The sequence below is a fragment of the Lissotriton helveticus genome, chromosome 5_1, assembly GCF_964261635.1.
Source record: "Lissotriton helveticus chromosome 5_1, aLisHel1.1, whole genome shotgun sequence".
Taxonomy (NCBI): Eukaryota; Metazoa; Chordata; class Amphibia; order Caudata; family Salamandridae; genus Lissotriton; species Lissotriton helveticus.
The window spans coordinates 1,627,452,861-1,627,467,400 of NC_136065.1; the positions used below are offsets into that span (position 1 = coordinate 1,627,452,861).

At 46.2% G+C, this 14,540-nt stretch overlaps 2 protein-coding genes across 3 annotated transcripts in view; one reads left to right on the forward strand and one right to left on the reverse strand.

Moving 5' to 3' along the window:
- Nucleotides 1-6,566: 6,566 nt before the first annotated feature.
- Nucleotides 6,567-9,881, forward strand: LOC144755662 (epimerase family protein SDR39U1-like). Its single transcript, XM_078644829.1, has 2 exons — nt 6,567-6,626; nt 9,339-9,881. Exons 1-2 carry the CDS (start codon nt 6,602-6,604, stop codon nt 9,746-9,748), a joined length of 435 nt encoding a protein of 144 aa, XP_078500955.1. The 5' UTR covers nt 6,567-6,601; the 3' UTR covers nt 9,749-9,881.
- Nucleotides 9,882-10,151: 270 nt separating this feature from the next.
- Nucleotides 10,152-14,540, reverse strand: part of LOC144755661 (NEDD4-binding protein 1-like) — a 272,368-nt gene continuing 267,979 nt past the window's right edge. For both annotated transcript variants that reach the window (XM_078644828.1, XM_078644827.1), the window contains exon 7: nt 10,152-11,593. In XM_078644828.1, coding sequence (XP_078500954.1) covers nt 11,287-11,593 — 307 coding nt within the window. In that variant the 3' untranslated portion in view covers nt 10,152-11,286. The remainder of the gene's footprint in view (nt 11,594-14,540) is intronic.

The following is a 14,540-nucleotide window of genomic DNA, read 5'->3' on the forward strand; positions in this document are numbered from 1 at the left end:
CCTCCAACCGCCCCTCAAGCACTGCAATCTCAGATTCCAAACGCACCACCTCCTCTTGGTTACGCCGCTTCTCATCGGCCACAAGGGACAGGGTCTGACCCCGGATCACCGTCTTGTAGGCCTCCCACAATGAAACCGGGGAGGAGACAGAACCCTCATTTTCTGCAAAGTATTAATAGTCCACACATTTGACCACCTCGGATCTGAGTCTAGGGTTCTGGAAGTGCCACGGATTGATGGGGGCGATACGGCCTCCCGTCCCCAAACAAATGTCTAAATGAAACCATATCGGGGAGTGGTCCGAGATCCCCCTAGCCAAGTGTCTGATTTCACGCACCGAGGCCAACTGCACCATAGGCACGACAATATAATCAAGTCTCGAGAGACTTCCGTGAGCCCCCGAATGAAATGTATACTGAAGTTGGCCAGGGTGCAGCTGCCTCCAACAATCAGCCAACCCAAAGGCATCAAGGAATTTCCCCAGCCACAACTGCGATGCAGGGAGGAGCCGGGGGGGGCTACGATCACTCTCACCATTCGCCACTGAATTGAAATCACCACCCAGCACAAGCAGGCCCTCGGGCAGGCCCAGAATGACCGTGCCCAAGTCAGCGAACGTGGTAGACTGCAGCCCAGGCGGAACATAAATAGACAATATGGAGATCAATTTCCCCTCCCATCTCCCGGCAACGCCAGCATAGCGGCCCCTATCATCTAACAGTGTGGTATCCACCTCCAAGGGAAGGGAATTCCTGACCAGGATACCAGCCCCCCTCGATCCCGAGGTGAAGCCGGAGTGCGCCACCAGACGATAGCCTCTCCTGTTCAAAGCGTGGCACGTGTTGCCCACCAAATGGGTCTCCTGAAGCAGGACCACATCCGGGGAGCACCTCTTCAAGTATTGCAGCACAATCCCACGTTTTATCCTGTCCCCAAGACCATTAACATTCCAGCTAAAAACCCTAAGCCCCCTACCCCCCATCCCTGAAGCAAACCGACCGCACTCCCCACCTCGAAACAGTCATGTAAAAGCAAGTAATAAACAGAGCACAGCCTCGAACCAAACAAGAAGAAAAAAGCCCCCCCCCACCCCCAAGGAACCCAACAGTGTCGAACCCCCCACCCTGCACCCCTGCGGTAGACCCAAAAGCCACCCCAACTTGCAGTGTGCCTGTCGCCCCTTTAGACTAACCTACAGAAAGAGAGAAAGAAATCCCCAGAGGAGGAAGACCCCTCAGACCCCCTCACACCCCCGGACAGTCACATAATACTCAAAACACAGTCCGGCAGCCCATGCGATGTAATCCGGCTCGCCAACGTAGACTCACTGCTCCAGGTCCTCCACTCCTCCCTCGGCCCCTCCCGAGTCTTCCGGGCCATCGGTACGCTTCGGTAAAGTGTCCAACCAGTCACTCACCACCTCAGGGCGGTCGAAGAAAAAGGCACGCTCAGCATGTTCGATCCTCAGGCGGGCCGGGAAAAGCATGGCATACTTCAGTCCCAGATCCCTGAGGCGCCTCTTCACGCCCATAAAGCCCATCCTCTGTTTCTGGACGGCTTGCGTGAAATCTGGATAGAAACTTATGGAGGCGTTCTCAAATTTAATGGGCCCAGTGGTTCGCGATGCCTGCAGGATAGCGTCCCTATCGCGAAAGTTAAACAGTCTAGCTATAATAGGCCGTGGAGCGGCACCCAGCTTCGGCTTGCCTCCCGGAACACGATGGGCCCTTTCGGCCGCAAAAAATTTACTTAGGCCCTGCGCCGCCAGATGTTTCAACACTAGGTCCTCAACCAGGATATCAACAGGCATATCGGAAGAAGTCTCCGGGACACCAACGATGCGGACGTTGTTGCGCCTGGCCCGGCCCTCAAAATCCTCCAACCGGTTGGCAAATAGGTCACAAGTGGTCCGTAGATTACGGACCGTGGTCTGGAGGTCCGAGACATCCATGGTCAGACTAGCGGTCTTAAGATCAAGAGATTTGACACGCACATTAGTTTTCCCAAGGTCCGCTCTGATAAGGGAAACATCAACCGCCACTGTGTCTATTTTAGCAGCCAGGGTTTCATACTGCTGGCCCATGCTGGATTGAATACTCGCAATGGCGCCCATCATGTCTTTCAGGGTAGGCTCCTCGCCATCAGGAGCACCGTCCCCAGCTTCCTCCAGGGCACCACTCGATCCGCCCGGGGAGCCCTTGGGTCGAGTAAAGCGATCAATGGTCTAAGATTGGGTGGCCCCCCCTCGGGACGAGCCTCTTGCGCCGCGTCTCTCGACCACTGTCCTGCCCGTCATGACCGGGGAGAAACTTCAACTGGAATTGCGAAACTCGGACAAAACAGCCTCCGTCGTGGCAGGCGCCGAATTGCGAGGAAAGAAGGGCACAGCACAAGACCAGGCCAGCAGTCGCAGAGTAAGAACTCCAATCGGGAAGTGGGCTAGCACTAGAAGCAGAAATGAAACCGAAAGTACACCAAGGGAAGAGGGCGTGGCCCACCAGCCGCTGTTGTTCAATTGCCACCTGGGTACCTCGGGGACTCAAGCCCCCGGTTGGCATACGTGGTAGGCCTCAAAGTTCAGGTCGCAGTAAGTCCAGCGTGCGACGGCCAAAACAAGTCACGAAAAGAGCGCTGGCATCAGCAGGGCGTCAATGAAAAATATCCGTTGTCAGAATCAGGATAAATGACAGGATAGTCGCCGGAGGTGGAAGGGGTCCCGGGAGCTCTTAGCTCACGCGTCCATCTTGGAATCGCGCGAAGCCCCTCCCCTAAATCTATGTATTAAGGAGTGAGCAGGTGGCAGCTGAATTGTGTTCAATATGTTCTACACAGAAGGTTTTTGGTACTGCAGAAAAAGTTTCCAGCAGGGAAAAGATTCTGGGTACTACAAACTAAGCCTTTTAAGCAGCCTTGAGTTGGGAGACAGAATTATCTCAGCATGACAATTTCTATTTAACGAAGAAGAATGTGCACCAGATACTAACCTATGTACATGTGCTTACTTTGCTTCAGAAGATGGGCTATTTGTAATGTTTTCAGCACAGTATGAAGACTGCAGGTAGTATGAGCTTTAGCACCTTCAGACCGTGGCTATTTTAAGTGAATGGCCGCTCTTTGAACAAGTTTTGCTTAGAGTGTACACTGCGCTTAGTAGATACGTTTTATTAATCTATAGTATATTTGTCATGAAAGTATCACGGTCTGCAAACCGTCTGATACAGAATAAACTCTTTCCACAGAATTAATAGTTTACAGTATTCACTTCTCTACTTATATCAACTAATTTTGTTTGGTGACTGGAAGCGGTTTGATACAGATAAAAGCTGTCCAGAATAGGGCATTGTTTTTGGAACTTGGCTTGTTCTGAACAGGTATTTACAGATTGAACACCGTATCAAGTGAGGGTTTTCGATATATCTGTGGTTGGTTGTTAATGTGAGCTACTCTGCCCCTGAAGTGTATAATATAGGGTTAATGTGGTACACAACCCATACCATCTACAGCTAAGGGATTTGTTCCTGTGCTTGCATTTATCATGGCTTATATTCTTCGGGGTTATTTTGTACTTACATTTACAGCTCTAAAGCTATACACTTTTATAGAGCAATGTGTACAAAAAAAGCTTGGATGAGGTCATAGGTAAAGTTACGGAACATGCCATGAGTGCTGTCATATGTGATGTAACAAGCAGTGCATGGAGGGAGTGCTACTAACTATATCTGCTGAATTTCTCTCAACTTTATTTTTCTTTAAGATGTTAATGTTGTCACTAAGAAATCCACTCGAATATAACGTTATTTAAACCTTTGTTTTTTTCAGTGAATATGTATATCACAAAATGTTTAACAGGCAGCCTCTCCGTTTGTGGGCCCTTGGATTTGCCGACATCTTGGTCCTCTTGTGCTCTGCATTCTGTGCAACATTGGGATCCGCCCTCAAATAATTTCTACCATCCTATTCCAGTGTCACAATCTCAAAGGGATAGTCTCCTTCTGTGGTTGAAACCTCTCAATTTGGAGAGATGGATTTCTCTTTTTTTCCTCCACTCTCCCAGTTACAGTGACAATGGATACCATCATCAAGGGATAGTGAGCAGTGCCAAACTACATTTCAGCACAGGATCTTTGGAGAGCTTACAAAATATGTAGTTCTTCAAATTGGAGAGAGAACTCAATGCAGTTTCAATCCAGGATCTACCAGAAGGTTAAACGATGGGAAAGCAATGCCCTACCTAAACAGCCAGTTTGGAACAGGATTCTCCCTCCTTGAATTGATTGGTTCTAAAGATATCAGACTAGGCAGAGAAGGCAGAGAAGAATCTGGCATCTGTGAGAGCTCCGAGTTTATGAGGCCTGTGAACAGATGTCGACGTTTCGACCCTTTAAGCGCTAGTTATTGCAGTCGCGTCGGGTGTTTTTCAAGACAAATATGTGCAGCACGACAGTCCTACCCTCCAAATGCGTTAGTCAGGTGGAGAAATAATCTTTTCGTCGTGGAGTAACTCGCTGAAAGAGACTCGAATTGGTCGGCTTTCCAGCTCTCGAACCGGCTGCTGGGTTACAGCCGGTTCGAGAGCTGAGAAGCCGACCAATTCGAGTCTCTTTCCGCGAGTTCGACATCTGTTCACAGGCCTCAAACTCGGAGCTCTAATGAACTTGAAAGAAACTATAGGGTTCCCAGATTGTATTAGTTGATGGCCTTCAAGAAATAACACTCTGTACATATGTGTATAGCTTCTTCATATTCCTCATTATTTCAATGAATTTTGAATGTATTTTGTTGATCACAATTTATTAATGTGGTTTTTTCTGCACTATATTTGCTATATTGACAGTGGTTGTGGTATATAATGTATAGAAATGATTTTTTGACCTGAAAAATGTTATAAAGACAATAGAAAATAATTCACAGGATTTTCTTTTCATTTACTGTGATGATCTTTTTTCGAGGGGTTTTTTGTTGGTTCTATTAGGAGTCCTTGCATAAGGAAACTGTCTTGATAAATTACTGTTGTATGCACCCGACAGAACCATTATTTTCTGCATCGAAGTCACAGCACACCAGTACCGGCCCAACCAAGTAACTTTCCCCTGTCAATTACTCGTGCCCACATACAAAATCCCTCCGTGATGGCTGACGCCCCCCGTTCACCCCCCTCCTGCGCAGCGATCCCGGCTGCCTCTCCGGTTCCACAGCTGCCGAGACAGGGCCTCCGCCCGTGCACAGTCCCTATTAGCTGGAGCTAGCAGCAGCGCACACGGCCAAGTGTCACTGCGCGAACCGTCTGACGTCACTGGCAGACATTGCTTGTTATAATCTTGAATGGATCTGTAACTTGCTAGTGTGTAATTTCCACCAGGAGTACCTATAAGTAGTTTTAACTATTTCCATGCTACTCTCATTCCTTATGTAATTTACGTTGTTCTATTGTGAAGCGCTCTGACACCTCTGGGTAAAGTTCGCGCTATATAAAAATGCACAAATAAATAAATAGATTGATAAAATGGATGCTCAAACTACTGGGGTACGGGTGCCCCAGACGCGAGTCTTCCCTCTTCAGCTGCGGGCCTACTGAAAAAAAATTCTCAGGGGAAGCAGGAGCGAGACTGCTGACCCTGGAAACCGTGGAGTGTGAGCGGCTCGCTCCCTCCCAGGGACTCCCTTTAGCCTGCTGAGGTGTCACTCACACAGTCTACCACGATGTCGGGTACGAATACTCTCACACTGTCACCGCTCACGCTCACCCCTTCATCCTGCCTTCAACCTCCTTTCCTCCCAGACTCCTTTAACCCCTCCCATTCGGTTGCCCTCACATCCTGCCCGCCCCCAGACGCCAAAGACCAGCTGCCCACAAGGCACTATTGTTCTCTCTAGTAGTTCCAGCGAAGAACACTCCATTCACTAGACTCCGCTTTCATTCCCTTCACGTGTCTCTTCTCTCCCCGGCTAAGTCAGTGTCCCATATGGCTTGCCCCCTTAGCGCTGTCGGCGTTCTTATGGCGGTGTAAAGAAGCGCTATACAAAAAACAACGTTCTCTTGAAGTGGCAATCCGTGCGACATCAGTCAGTCATGGACTGCACTGCAGCGTCGCCCGAGGCCAGAGTGACACTGAGGTGCAAGGAGGTCAATCCCGAGCTGCGCTGCCTCTGAGCCACAGTGACACTGGCCGTGCGCTCCGCTGGTGCCGAACTGAGCTGGCCCCGCGAAGTGCTATACTGCTCCGAGCCCCGAGCGACACTTGAGCGCACGGCCTCTGTCCTGCGCCGCGGAGGCCCTGCTCTGCACTGCAGTGGCAGAAGTTCTGAGCTGCATTAACACAAATCCTGTGCGGTAGGTACACCAGCTTCACTCACACAAAACCATGGGCTGAACCAACACGGGAACCGAGTTGCAATTTCTACACTGAACTGCAGTGACAGCACAGACACGGCCTTGAACCACACGGGCGCTGGTGCAGTAACAGGAAGCCATTGACAGGAAGTCACATCTCCCATTTCCTGTTGAAAATAGATTTTATATGAAGCGAGGAGAGGGTGTGTAAGATGGGTAGGAGGGATTTCATGCTATACAAACAAAAACAACCTGCACAGCGCAAATCCCATGACACAAAAATACAGAAGAAAAGGTAAATAAAAAATGTTTTATCGACAGCCACCCCAATGCCCGTGACACCACCACCCCATCCCCGCCCTGCCCCGTCGCCTTGGGTTCTCTTCACACACCAGTACCCTTCACACATTAGGAATAATGTTCCAGGGCTCCGGGGTCCTCGCAGATATATCTGCCTCCCCGACAGCCTATAGCCCTCTCCAGACCCCACTTGCCATATTCCACATCCCGCACCCCAGTGCCTGTCCCACAGCACACAGTTCTCCAAGGTCCCCAGTCCCCACTTAGTTTCAAAGATCTCCCTCCAGAACTGCTTTTAGGCCACAGCCATGCTCTCAGGACGCTGCACACAGAGGCCCCTGCAAAGCCCATAGCGCACAGACCCCCAAATAGTGCTGGGAATGGAGGGAAGGGTTAGCAGCAGACCTCGGCCTCTCAGGGACGCAGCAAACCCCCAACCGCCCTCTTAGGCCTAGCGCTAGCCTGTCACTCTAATGGTGTGCAGTGTGGCGGGCGAAATGACCCCAGAGTGACTATCACATCAGGAGCTGAAGGAAATGATGGGCGTAGATCTCATAGGCTTAGAGCAGTGGTGTAACACAAAATAATGTACCACCACCCTAAGGAAAATGTGATGAGGGCACCCTAGTGTTTCACATAACTCACAGATACTCATTAGCCTTGGACTGAATGAACCATTTAAGGGTTGAGGCGCGGAGACCGCAGGGGCCTGGGTTACGGACCTGTATTAGAGAAATGTGAAGGTGCCCCCTGAACGTGAGGTGTCGCCTTTCACCTCAGGGAAGAATGGGATAGGCCACCAGGTCGCCACATTTGAAATAATTACCAGCATTTTGTCTTTAGATCTATTGTACCAAAGGCAATCACTGTTGTTCCCAGAGTGGCTTCAGTATAATCAGTGTCATTAAGTAGGTACAAACATTATGCAAAACAGGGCTCATTTCTGCCAAGATTACCCTCATATGTTAAGGATGACAATGACTACTTCTATGCACATTAAGATTTGCCCCATCACTTACCAATTCAAAGTTTAAAATAAAAATTGATGCAACGCATTGTCATACACAATGCCAATTACTCAAACTTTAATGCTGCGAGACCTATTGCATTGTAAATATTTGTTGTTAACTTCGGCCAGGTCAATAAAGGAGAAAAATCTCCGCTTTCTTCATTGATGAAGAAGGTAATCTCTTTCCCTTACAAAAAGAACCTGTGCTGAGCCTCCTATATCCGTCCAGGGCCGTTCGACCTAGGGGATGGCTGCCCTTGGGCAGAATGGGGTGGTGTTTACATAGCTGATGCTTGTGCTGCAGCAATCTGGACATCTAATTATACTTTTGTTGATCATTACAGATGACATTTAGCTCAGGGGTTAGAACTGTAATTAGCAAATGCATGAATTCTGTAAACTGTTCTTTGTTGTGCTTTGGTATTCTTGCAATATGTAAGGAAGGGCTGAGGAGTGAATACCTGGTTATGTACTGGCAGACTACATTACTTTAATTCCATATTCCTCATCCTATTGCTTACATTCCCACTCTACGGGGAGGGAGTTATTTATTTAAAAAAGGGGGCGGGGGAGAGGTGCTTGGCAGTTGTGACCTTGGTGAGTTCCCGCACCGTAAGTGCTATATTTGAGTAATATGGAATCAAAGTAATGAAGATAACCGGTTAGTAATCCAGGTATTATTCTCCTCCAGAATACACAAGGGTGGGATTTCCAGGGCATAAAAAGCTGAGTGATCCTGGGGGATTGGACAAATGTAAGTCAGGTAACAGAAAACTGTGACAATGCGAGTGGGACTTGCTTCGGAACATGGTTGGAGATGAGGCAGGAGAAGTGGAAAAGCCCATCATATTAAGGGTGCTCCCCGGGGATCTTTCAGAAAACAGGGACTGGGCATTAAGAGGAAGGAACGACTTGGAAACGTGTTAATACTGAAGGGTGTAGCCCTTTCTGGGGGTTGAGTACCAGATATAAGTTAGGAACAAGGAAATCGGAATACTGTACACCAGTAATGTGGAAAGGGGAGGCAAGATTTGTAACAGAATGAAAAATATCATTTTTTATTATAAGGACAGCATAATATTGCTGAACATCTATTGGCAGTTGATGCAGTGGTGAATAAAGTTGAGCTTCTGTTTCCTAGGTTATTTCCTCCTACTAACAAAGTAAGCTGCACTTTGCCTCTCTGTTTCTCACATTTTCGGGTGGAAAAGAGCTGGTTTGTTTAATCATTCATATCCAAATTGAAATATTCTATAGGTTATAAAGAGATTTTGTAGCACGTGGAATATAACAGAATAAAAAATGGAAAGGGTCAAATACGAGAAATAAATGCAAAAGAAAGTGGTTGTCTTAACAGGAAAAAAGCACGGGATGCTATTCATTTCCCTCCGTTAGACTTGTTTTGGTAAAGAGTTGCTTTCACAATACAACTCAGGCAACTCTGCTAACAGATTGTGATGCCTGCAGATGGACTTTTTAGGAGGGGAAAGCGAATAATATCGTTGAATTACCGAAATTTTCTTTATGTACCAAAGGTGAATAGATAAACAGGACCCCATCAGATACTTCCAAAACAGTCAAAACTAAGGACGGGTATTTTTATGACAAGAATAGTTGTCTTAACTAGTGAACAGTCTTCATTAGTACTACTGCCTTTTCTTACTAACATGTTGCATTACCTTTTTGTCGTCCTTATAGGTGTCATCCTTGGTAATGACGGTGGTGCCATTTCGCAGATGATCTGGCCATTCCGCTTTGGGCTGGGAGGCCCCATTGGCTCTGGGTGCCAGTATTTCCCATGGATCCATGTGGCTGACATGGCTGGAGTCATCACCTATGCCATGGAGACAGAAGCAGTGCACGGGGTTCTAAATGGTGTGGCCCCGAGCACAGCCACAAATGCAGAGTTTACCCAGTGCTTTGCCTCGGCCCTAAGCCGTCCGGCTTGCATCCCTCTTCCAGAGTTTGTGGTCAATGCTATTTTTGGGACGGAACGTGGTGTCATGCTCCTGAAGGGTCAGAAGGTTATTCCCAAGAGGACGCTAGCAATTGGTTACAAATTTTCCTTCCCAGATCTTTCCTCTGCCCTTAAAGACATTGTGTCCTAAAGAAATGGACTACTTGTGGACACATTACCTGGAAGCTTGACCAGATTTCCAGAAATTTGTATTTTTACCTCAGACCTAATCTATGCAGGGTGCAGCTTTCTCTGTAAAGATCTCTCTTTTTTCTCAGTATAAATAACTTTGTGAGCTTTTATCCTTCGCAGGAAGCCCAAGCACCTTTGATAAGGGAGTTGGTTAGATTGCCTGTCAATTTTCCCCACTTCTGTTGTAAATCCTAAAACACATAAAAATATTTCAACAACATATCAGATATTGTCCTGAAAAATGATGAATTCTCCCACGACCATTTACAAAATTGGTTACTTTTGAAATAAACATGTATGCTAGGCTCACTGATCTTTAACCTGAAATGTCATATGAGGCGCTTTACAGACAAACTACACAATTTAACGCAAAGTTGTTTAATGTTAAAATGTTATTTTTTTTTTAAAGTTCAGTTTGCAATTTAACAAAAATGCAATGGAATGCTTCTTTCAATAAAATCAGCATTAAAATCAGAGGTTTTATGATCCAGCTGGATTTCTTTTTTTTTTATGATGAGCCTTTTTTGTTGTTCTGCATCTGCACCACTTTCATGCGGCTGAAATTTTCAGTTACGTACCCGACTTTCACATAATTTCCCCTATGTCCCCACGAGCAATTGCAACGGAGGTCATTAAAATGTAATATGAAACTTCAAGAGAATTCAGCAATCTAGAAGAACAGGTTCTGTTATCACAGTTTCTGCAGTAGAATGTCACAAGGTTTACAAGACCCAAAACTTATACAAATACTTTTTTTTAGCAGTTGAGCTGAAGAACAGTACCCTTTCACCTAACATTAATAGAAAGGGTGGCAGCTTAAAATTATTGCTTGGGTTTGCCAGGCACCCTATTTGCCATTTATTTGCTCAAGCATTTTCAGACCCATAGAATGTCTGTGTTCAGCCATTTTAGAAGCAGCTGGAGAGGTGCTGTCTGCATCTTTAGGCTAATATTTAACCCTCTTCACGTGTCATTCCTCTTGCTACACTACGTAAGAACTAAACTTTGTATCTACATCTTCTTAACCATGTCTGCATCACAGACTCCATGCTTGCCTGGAGCTGCCACTCCTCACCAACACGAGATCCACCTCTGCATGTCACATCACATGTGGTTTCTCACACAATTCTGGCCTCTTTTCTGCGTGTCTAAATGTGCCTCCTTTTAGACTCTGAAGTACGCAACACAAGTTAGTGGCCTTGAATTCAGAAAGTGGCCCCAATGTGATTCTGACCGCATTACTTTACTGCAGTTTCTGGGCCCTGCGATCTGAATCCAGGATGTGCACCACACTAAAACAATCGAAAGCCAGTTTAGATGCCACATCAAACGTATTGAAGCTCTGCATCCCCATATACTTAGCAAAGGATGCAAATGTCATAAAGAAAGAGCATTGGCTTTCTGAATGTAGCACTATGGAGGTAGGATGCCCCTTTAGGTAAGAGGAATTTAATCCTTAGGAGAGGTGTTTTCTTCTGGAAAGGTGGCTGGTGGAATTCATGATTTCAGGTTAAGTATCATTTCTGAAATCTTGTTGAGGTCTCGCTCGCACTGTTCATTCTGTAGCACAAAGTCCACCTCCTGCTGTTTGAAGATGGGAAGGAGTTGCTGGCGAAGCTTGGCAGTCTCACGCTTTCCACGCGGCAAGCTTCTCTCCACTTCTTCCTCCGCCATCTTCTCATTTAATGGAAGTCCTCCTGCCTTCCGATCACGCAAGTGGAAGATCTCGGTCTGCGAGGATGCACGGGGGACAGTGTGAGACGTCCTGTGGCTCACAGAGGAGTGGGACTTGAACACCTTGGTCCTGTAAAACAATTCAATTGTGGTAAATATCTATTCAAGTTACTTGCAATACAAATCAGCAAGACAGAACTAAAACAAGGATCATGCAACACAGCCCAACCGCTTCTCAATGTATATCAAAGTGATCTAAAATGCTACTAAATATGCATGTAAAACGTGGCAATAAAACTTGATTCTACGTGCATCTTTTCTGCAGCATAGCATCTTCGTATTCACACTTGAATATTACAGGCATTGAGCGGGAAAATCAGAGACCCTAAATACTTCTTTGCCGCTCAACTTTCAGAGGAACATCCAACAACAGACGATAGTGGTGCGAAGATCAAGTCATAATTCTGACAGATCCTTTTCCATCTACAGAGTACTGCCTCAAGTGTTACTATCAGCAGCGGAATACTAGCGGAAGTAGAGGCACATGGGTCACAGAGTTTCAATGGGCCTTGTGTGTGGGCTGTTTACCCCTCATATGTTTGAAGGAAAGCAATTTCTAACTTTATGAACCTACAATTGTCCTCTGACTGAGTGATATGGGCACTGATATGTGTGTTCTAACTGAGCATATTAATTTTAAGCACAGTCAGACTTTGCACCAGGGATTCTTGGCAAGCATGTTTAGCTTTGTAGATGACCGCATGGAAAGGACTTCATGCAAGGAAGCCTTGGAGCTTAGCTGTCCTCCACAGACAGAACCTATGCATTAGTGCTGATTTGAGACCAATAAAGGAACGAAATAGACTCAGGGAAGCCTTTGGACGTCCTAAAATTTGTCTGAGCCTCTGAAACGCCTCTTACTGGACTGAGGATGTAGATATGGCACAGAAAGGGGCCTTGAAAAGCTTCAACTGTTGGAAGGAGGAGTGGGATCTGTTCGGAACAACTTGGATGTGACCTTGTACTGCTTGAGAACTTGGTCAGTGGAGGGACTGAAGAGGTTTTTGATCTCCAATGTGAGGGAAAGGTTGTTTTTAAATGTCCCCCAGGCTTCAGTTCACATAATTTCATCCATCCTTCTTGCTGCTCCCATATCAAGTTCCTGACAGAAGTGTCAATGAGACTGTGGTACAACAGTATTTTCTGCTCACCTCTTTGACTAGGTTGAGCATAAACTCATACTTCGTGCCACAATTTGGAAGCAAAGCGGCACAGCAAACATTCCACACATTTAGCCCACATTGTAATGGCATTGGCCTGCCTGAGCAAGATATTTTCTTGCTGCTTGTCTGCTGCTTGCTTGGCTTGCTGCTTGTGTGGGAGAATGGCACCTTAACTTTGAGGAACATTGCCATAAGCATGATATATTTAGCAAAGGTATTCCTCAAAACAATTTTTGGGTGTCTGGTATATGTAGGCAAGAGGCTTTGAGGGGCTGACTCAAGAGTATTTTTCAGACATGAGCTTATCTGAGGGCCAGTAGATGATGGACTAGTTTAGGGGTAAGAGTTGAGGACAGACAACACCCATAAAGGGTACAAGCCCTCATTCTCTGGTGTGGGTTGCTGGTGTCTAGGTACACAGTCCTTCAAGGCAGTCACGAGCACCAAATAGTACCATTTGGTTGGGTGCAGTCATTCATGCACTCCAATACTGGTACCTTAGTTTAATGTTCTTCCCAGTGTATGGCTTCATCAAGAGCAGTCGCTTGTGAAGAGGCAAGGGAGATGGTCAGATGGAGTCTGAGCTTTCCATGATGAGGTGATAGGGAGTGTGGCCAAACAAGTCTGCTAACAATCCTTGGTGAGACAAATGCAGGCTCCTGGTGGATTCGGAGCAATGACACAGGCAGAGGCCGTTGGTGTTGGGAACTGTGCCAATACTGCCTGGACCAAGGAAACAGCCAACCCTGGAGGTGCTAGTGTAACCTACCTAGTCTTCAGCGAGGAGTTCAAGGTAGCTAGTTTTTATTGTAATAATTTTTCTGGCATGCATAACTACTGTATAGTTCAGTTTAAGGAGGATCAGTGCCCTTGTAAGTTCTATGAGATGCGAGAACAAGAGGAAAGGTCTTATTTTCTCAGCATGGATAGTCGCTATTTTGTGAGTGTTTCTGTACTTCCCATTGCTGTGGTCTAGATTTTGATCGGCAACAGAAATTTAAACATGGACGTGGTGCGTCCATGCACCGTGAAGGCATGCCATAGGCAAGCGCGTCTGAGCCTGGACGACGCCAGGACTTTCTGGAAGAGAATTTAAGGTAAGAACAAAGTTTTCACGTTCCCTTAATTCATATATAAGAATACTAACTCTTGTAAATGCACTCCAGGTGACACTGAAGGTCCTTTTGCTTTATCTAATTGTGGATTCTTGTGACTCCAGGGCACTACTTCGGGCTTGACAGACATGCCAAGAATGGAACAGCCCATTTATATATTTCTTCCTCAAAGACAACCATAAACTGTGCCTATCTTAATTCTCATGCTCTTCGCAAGCATAGCATTCTTTTTTTTGGGTAAGATCCAAAGCCTGCCACTGGATATTTGTTTTGTCACAACATTTGGTTAAACACCTCAACAAATCCAGAAATAGAGATTGCTGTTCCCCAAAACTAGAATGTTATAAAGCGTCATGGTGCAGGCAAGACTGGTAGCCGTGTCACTATAAATTGTAATGAAAAGTATAGTTGTAATATTTTGGATTTTTGTTTTTCATTTCAATCGACCTCTAGGAGATTCTCCTCTTTCATATTTTTCTTCACTCATTCTCATTCAGAGGAGCCTTAATCTATAGACCACCTGGACACAAACATTCGTGCTACAGCAGTAAAACTATTGTCTCCTTACATCTTCAAGTTTGACCCTTTCTTGGTCCTGGGGCATTTCAGTTTTCACTTTTAGGGCAGCAAAGATCCTACTAACATAAAATCCAGGAATGGCCTTGAAGTCGTTGATCTTATACAAAGTAACATTGGCATAGCTAATAGGTCTCCACAAGTCTTAAGCCATGCAACATGT

Excerpts from the sequence above, each read along its gene's own strand:
- LOC144755662 (XM_078644829.1), top strand. The coding sequence starts at position 6,602 with ATGACACAAAAATACAGAAGAAAAG. Across the intron at positions 6,627-9,338 it reads ACAAAAATACAGAAGAAAAG|GTGTCATCCTTGGTAATGAC; the intron begins GTAAATAAAAAA and ends TCGTCCTTATAG.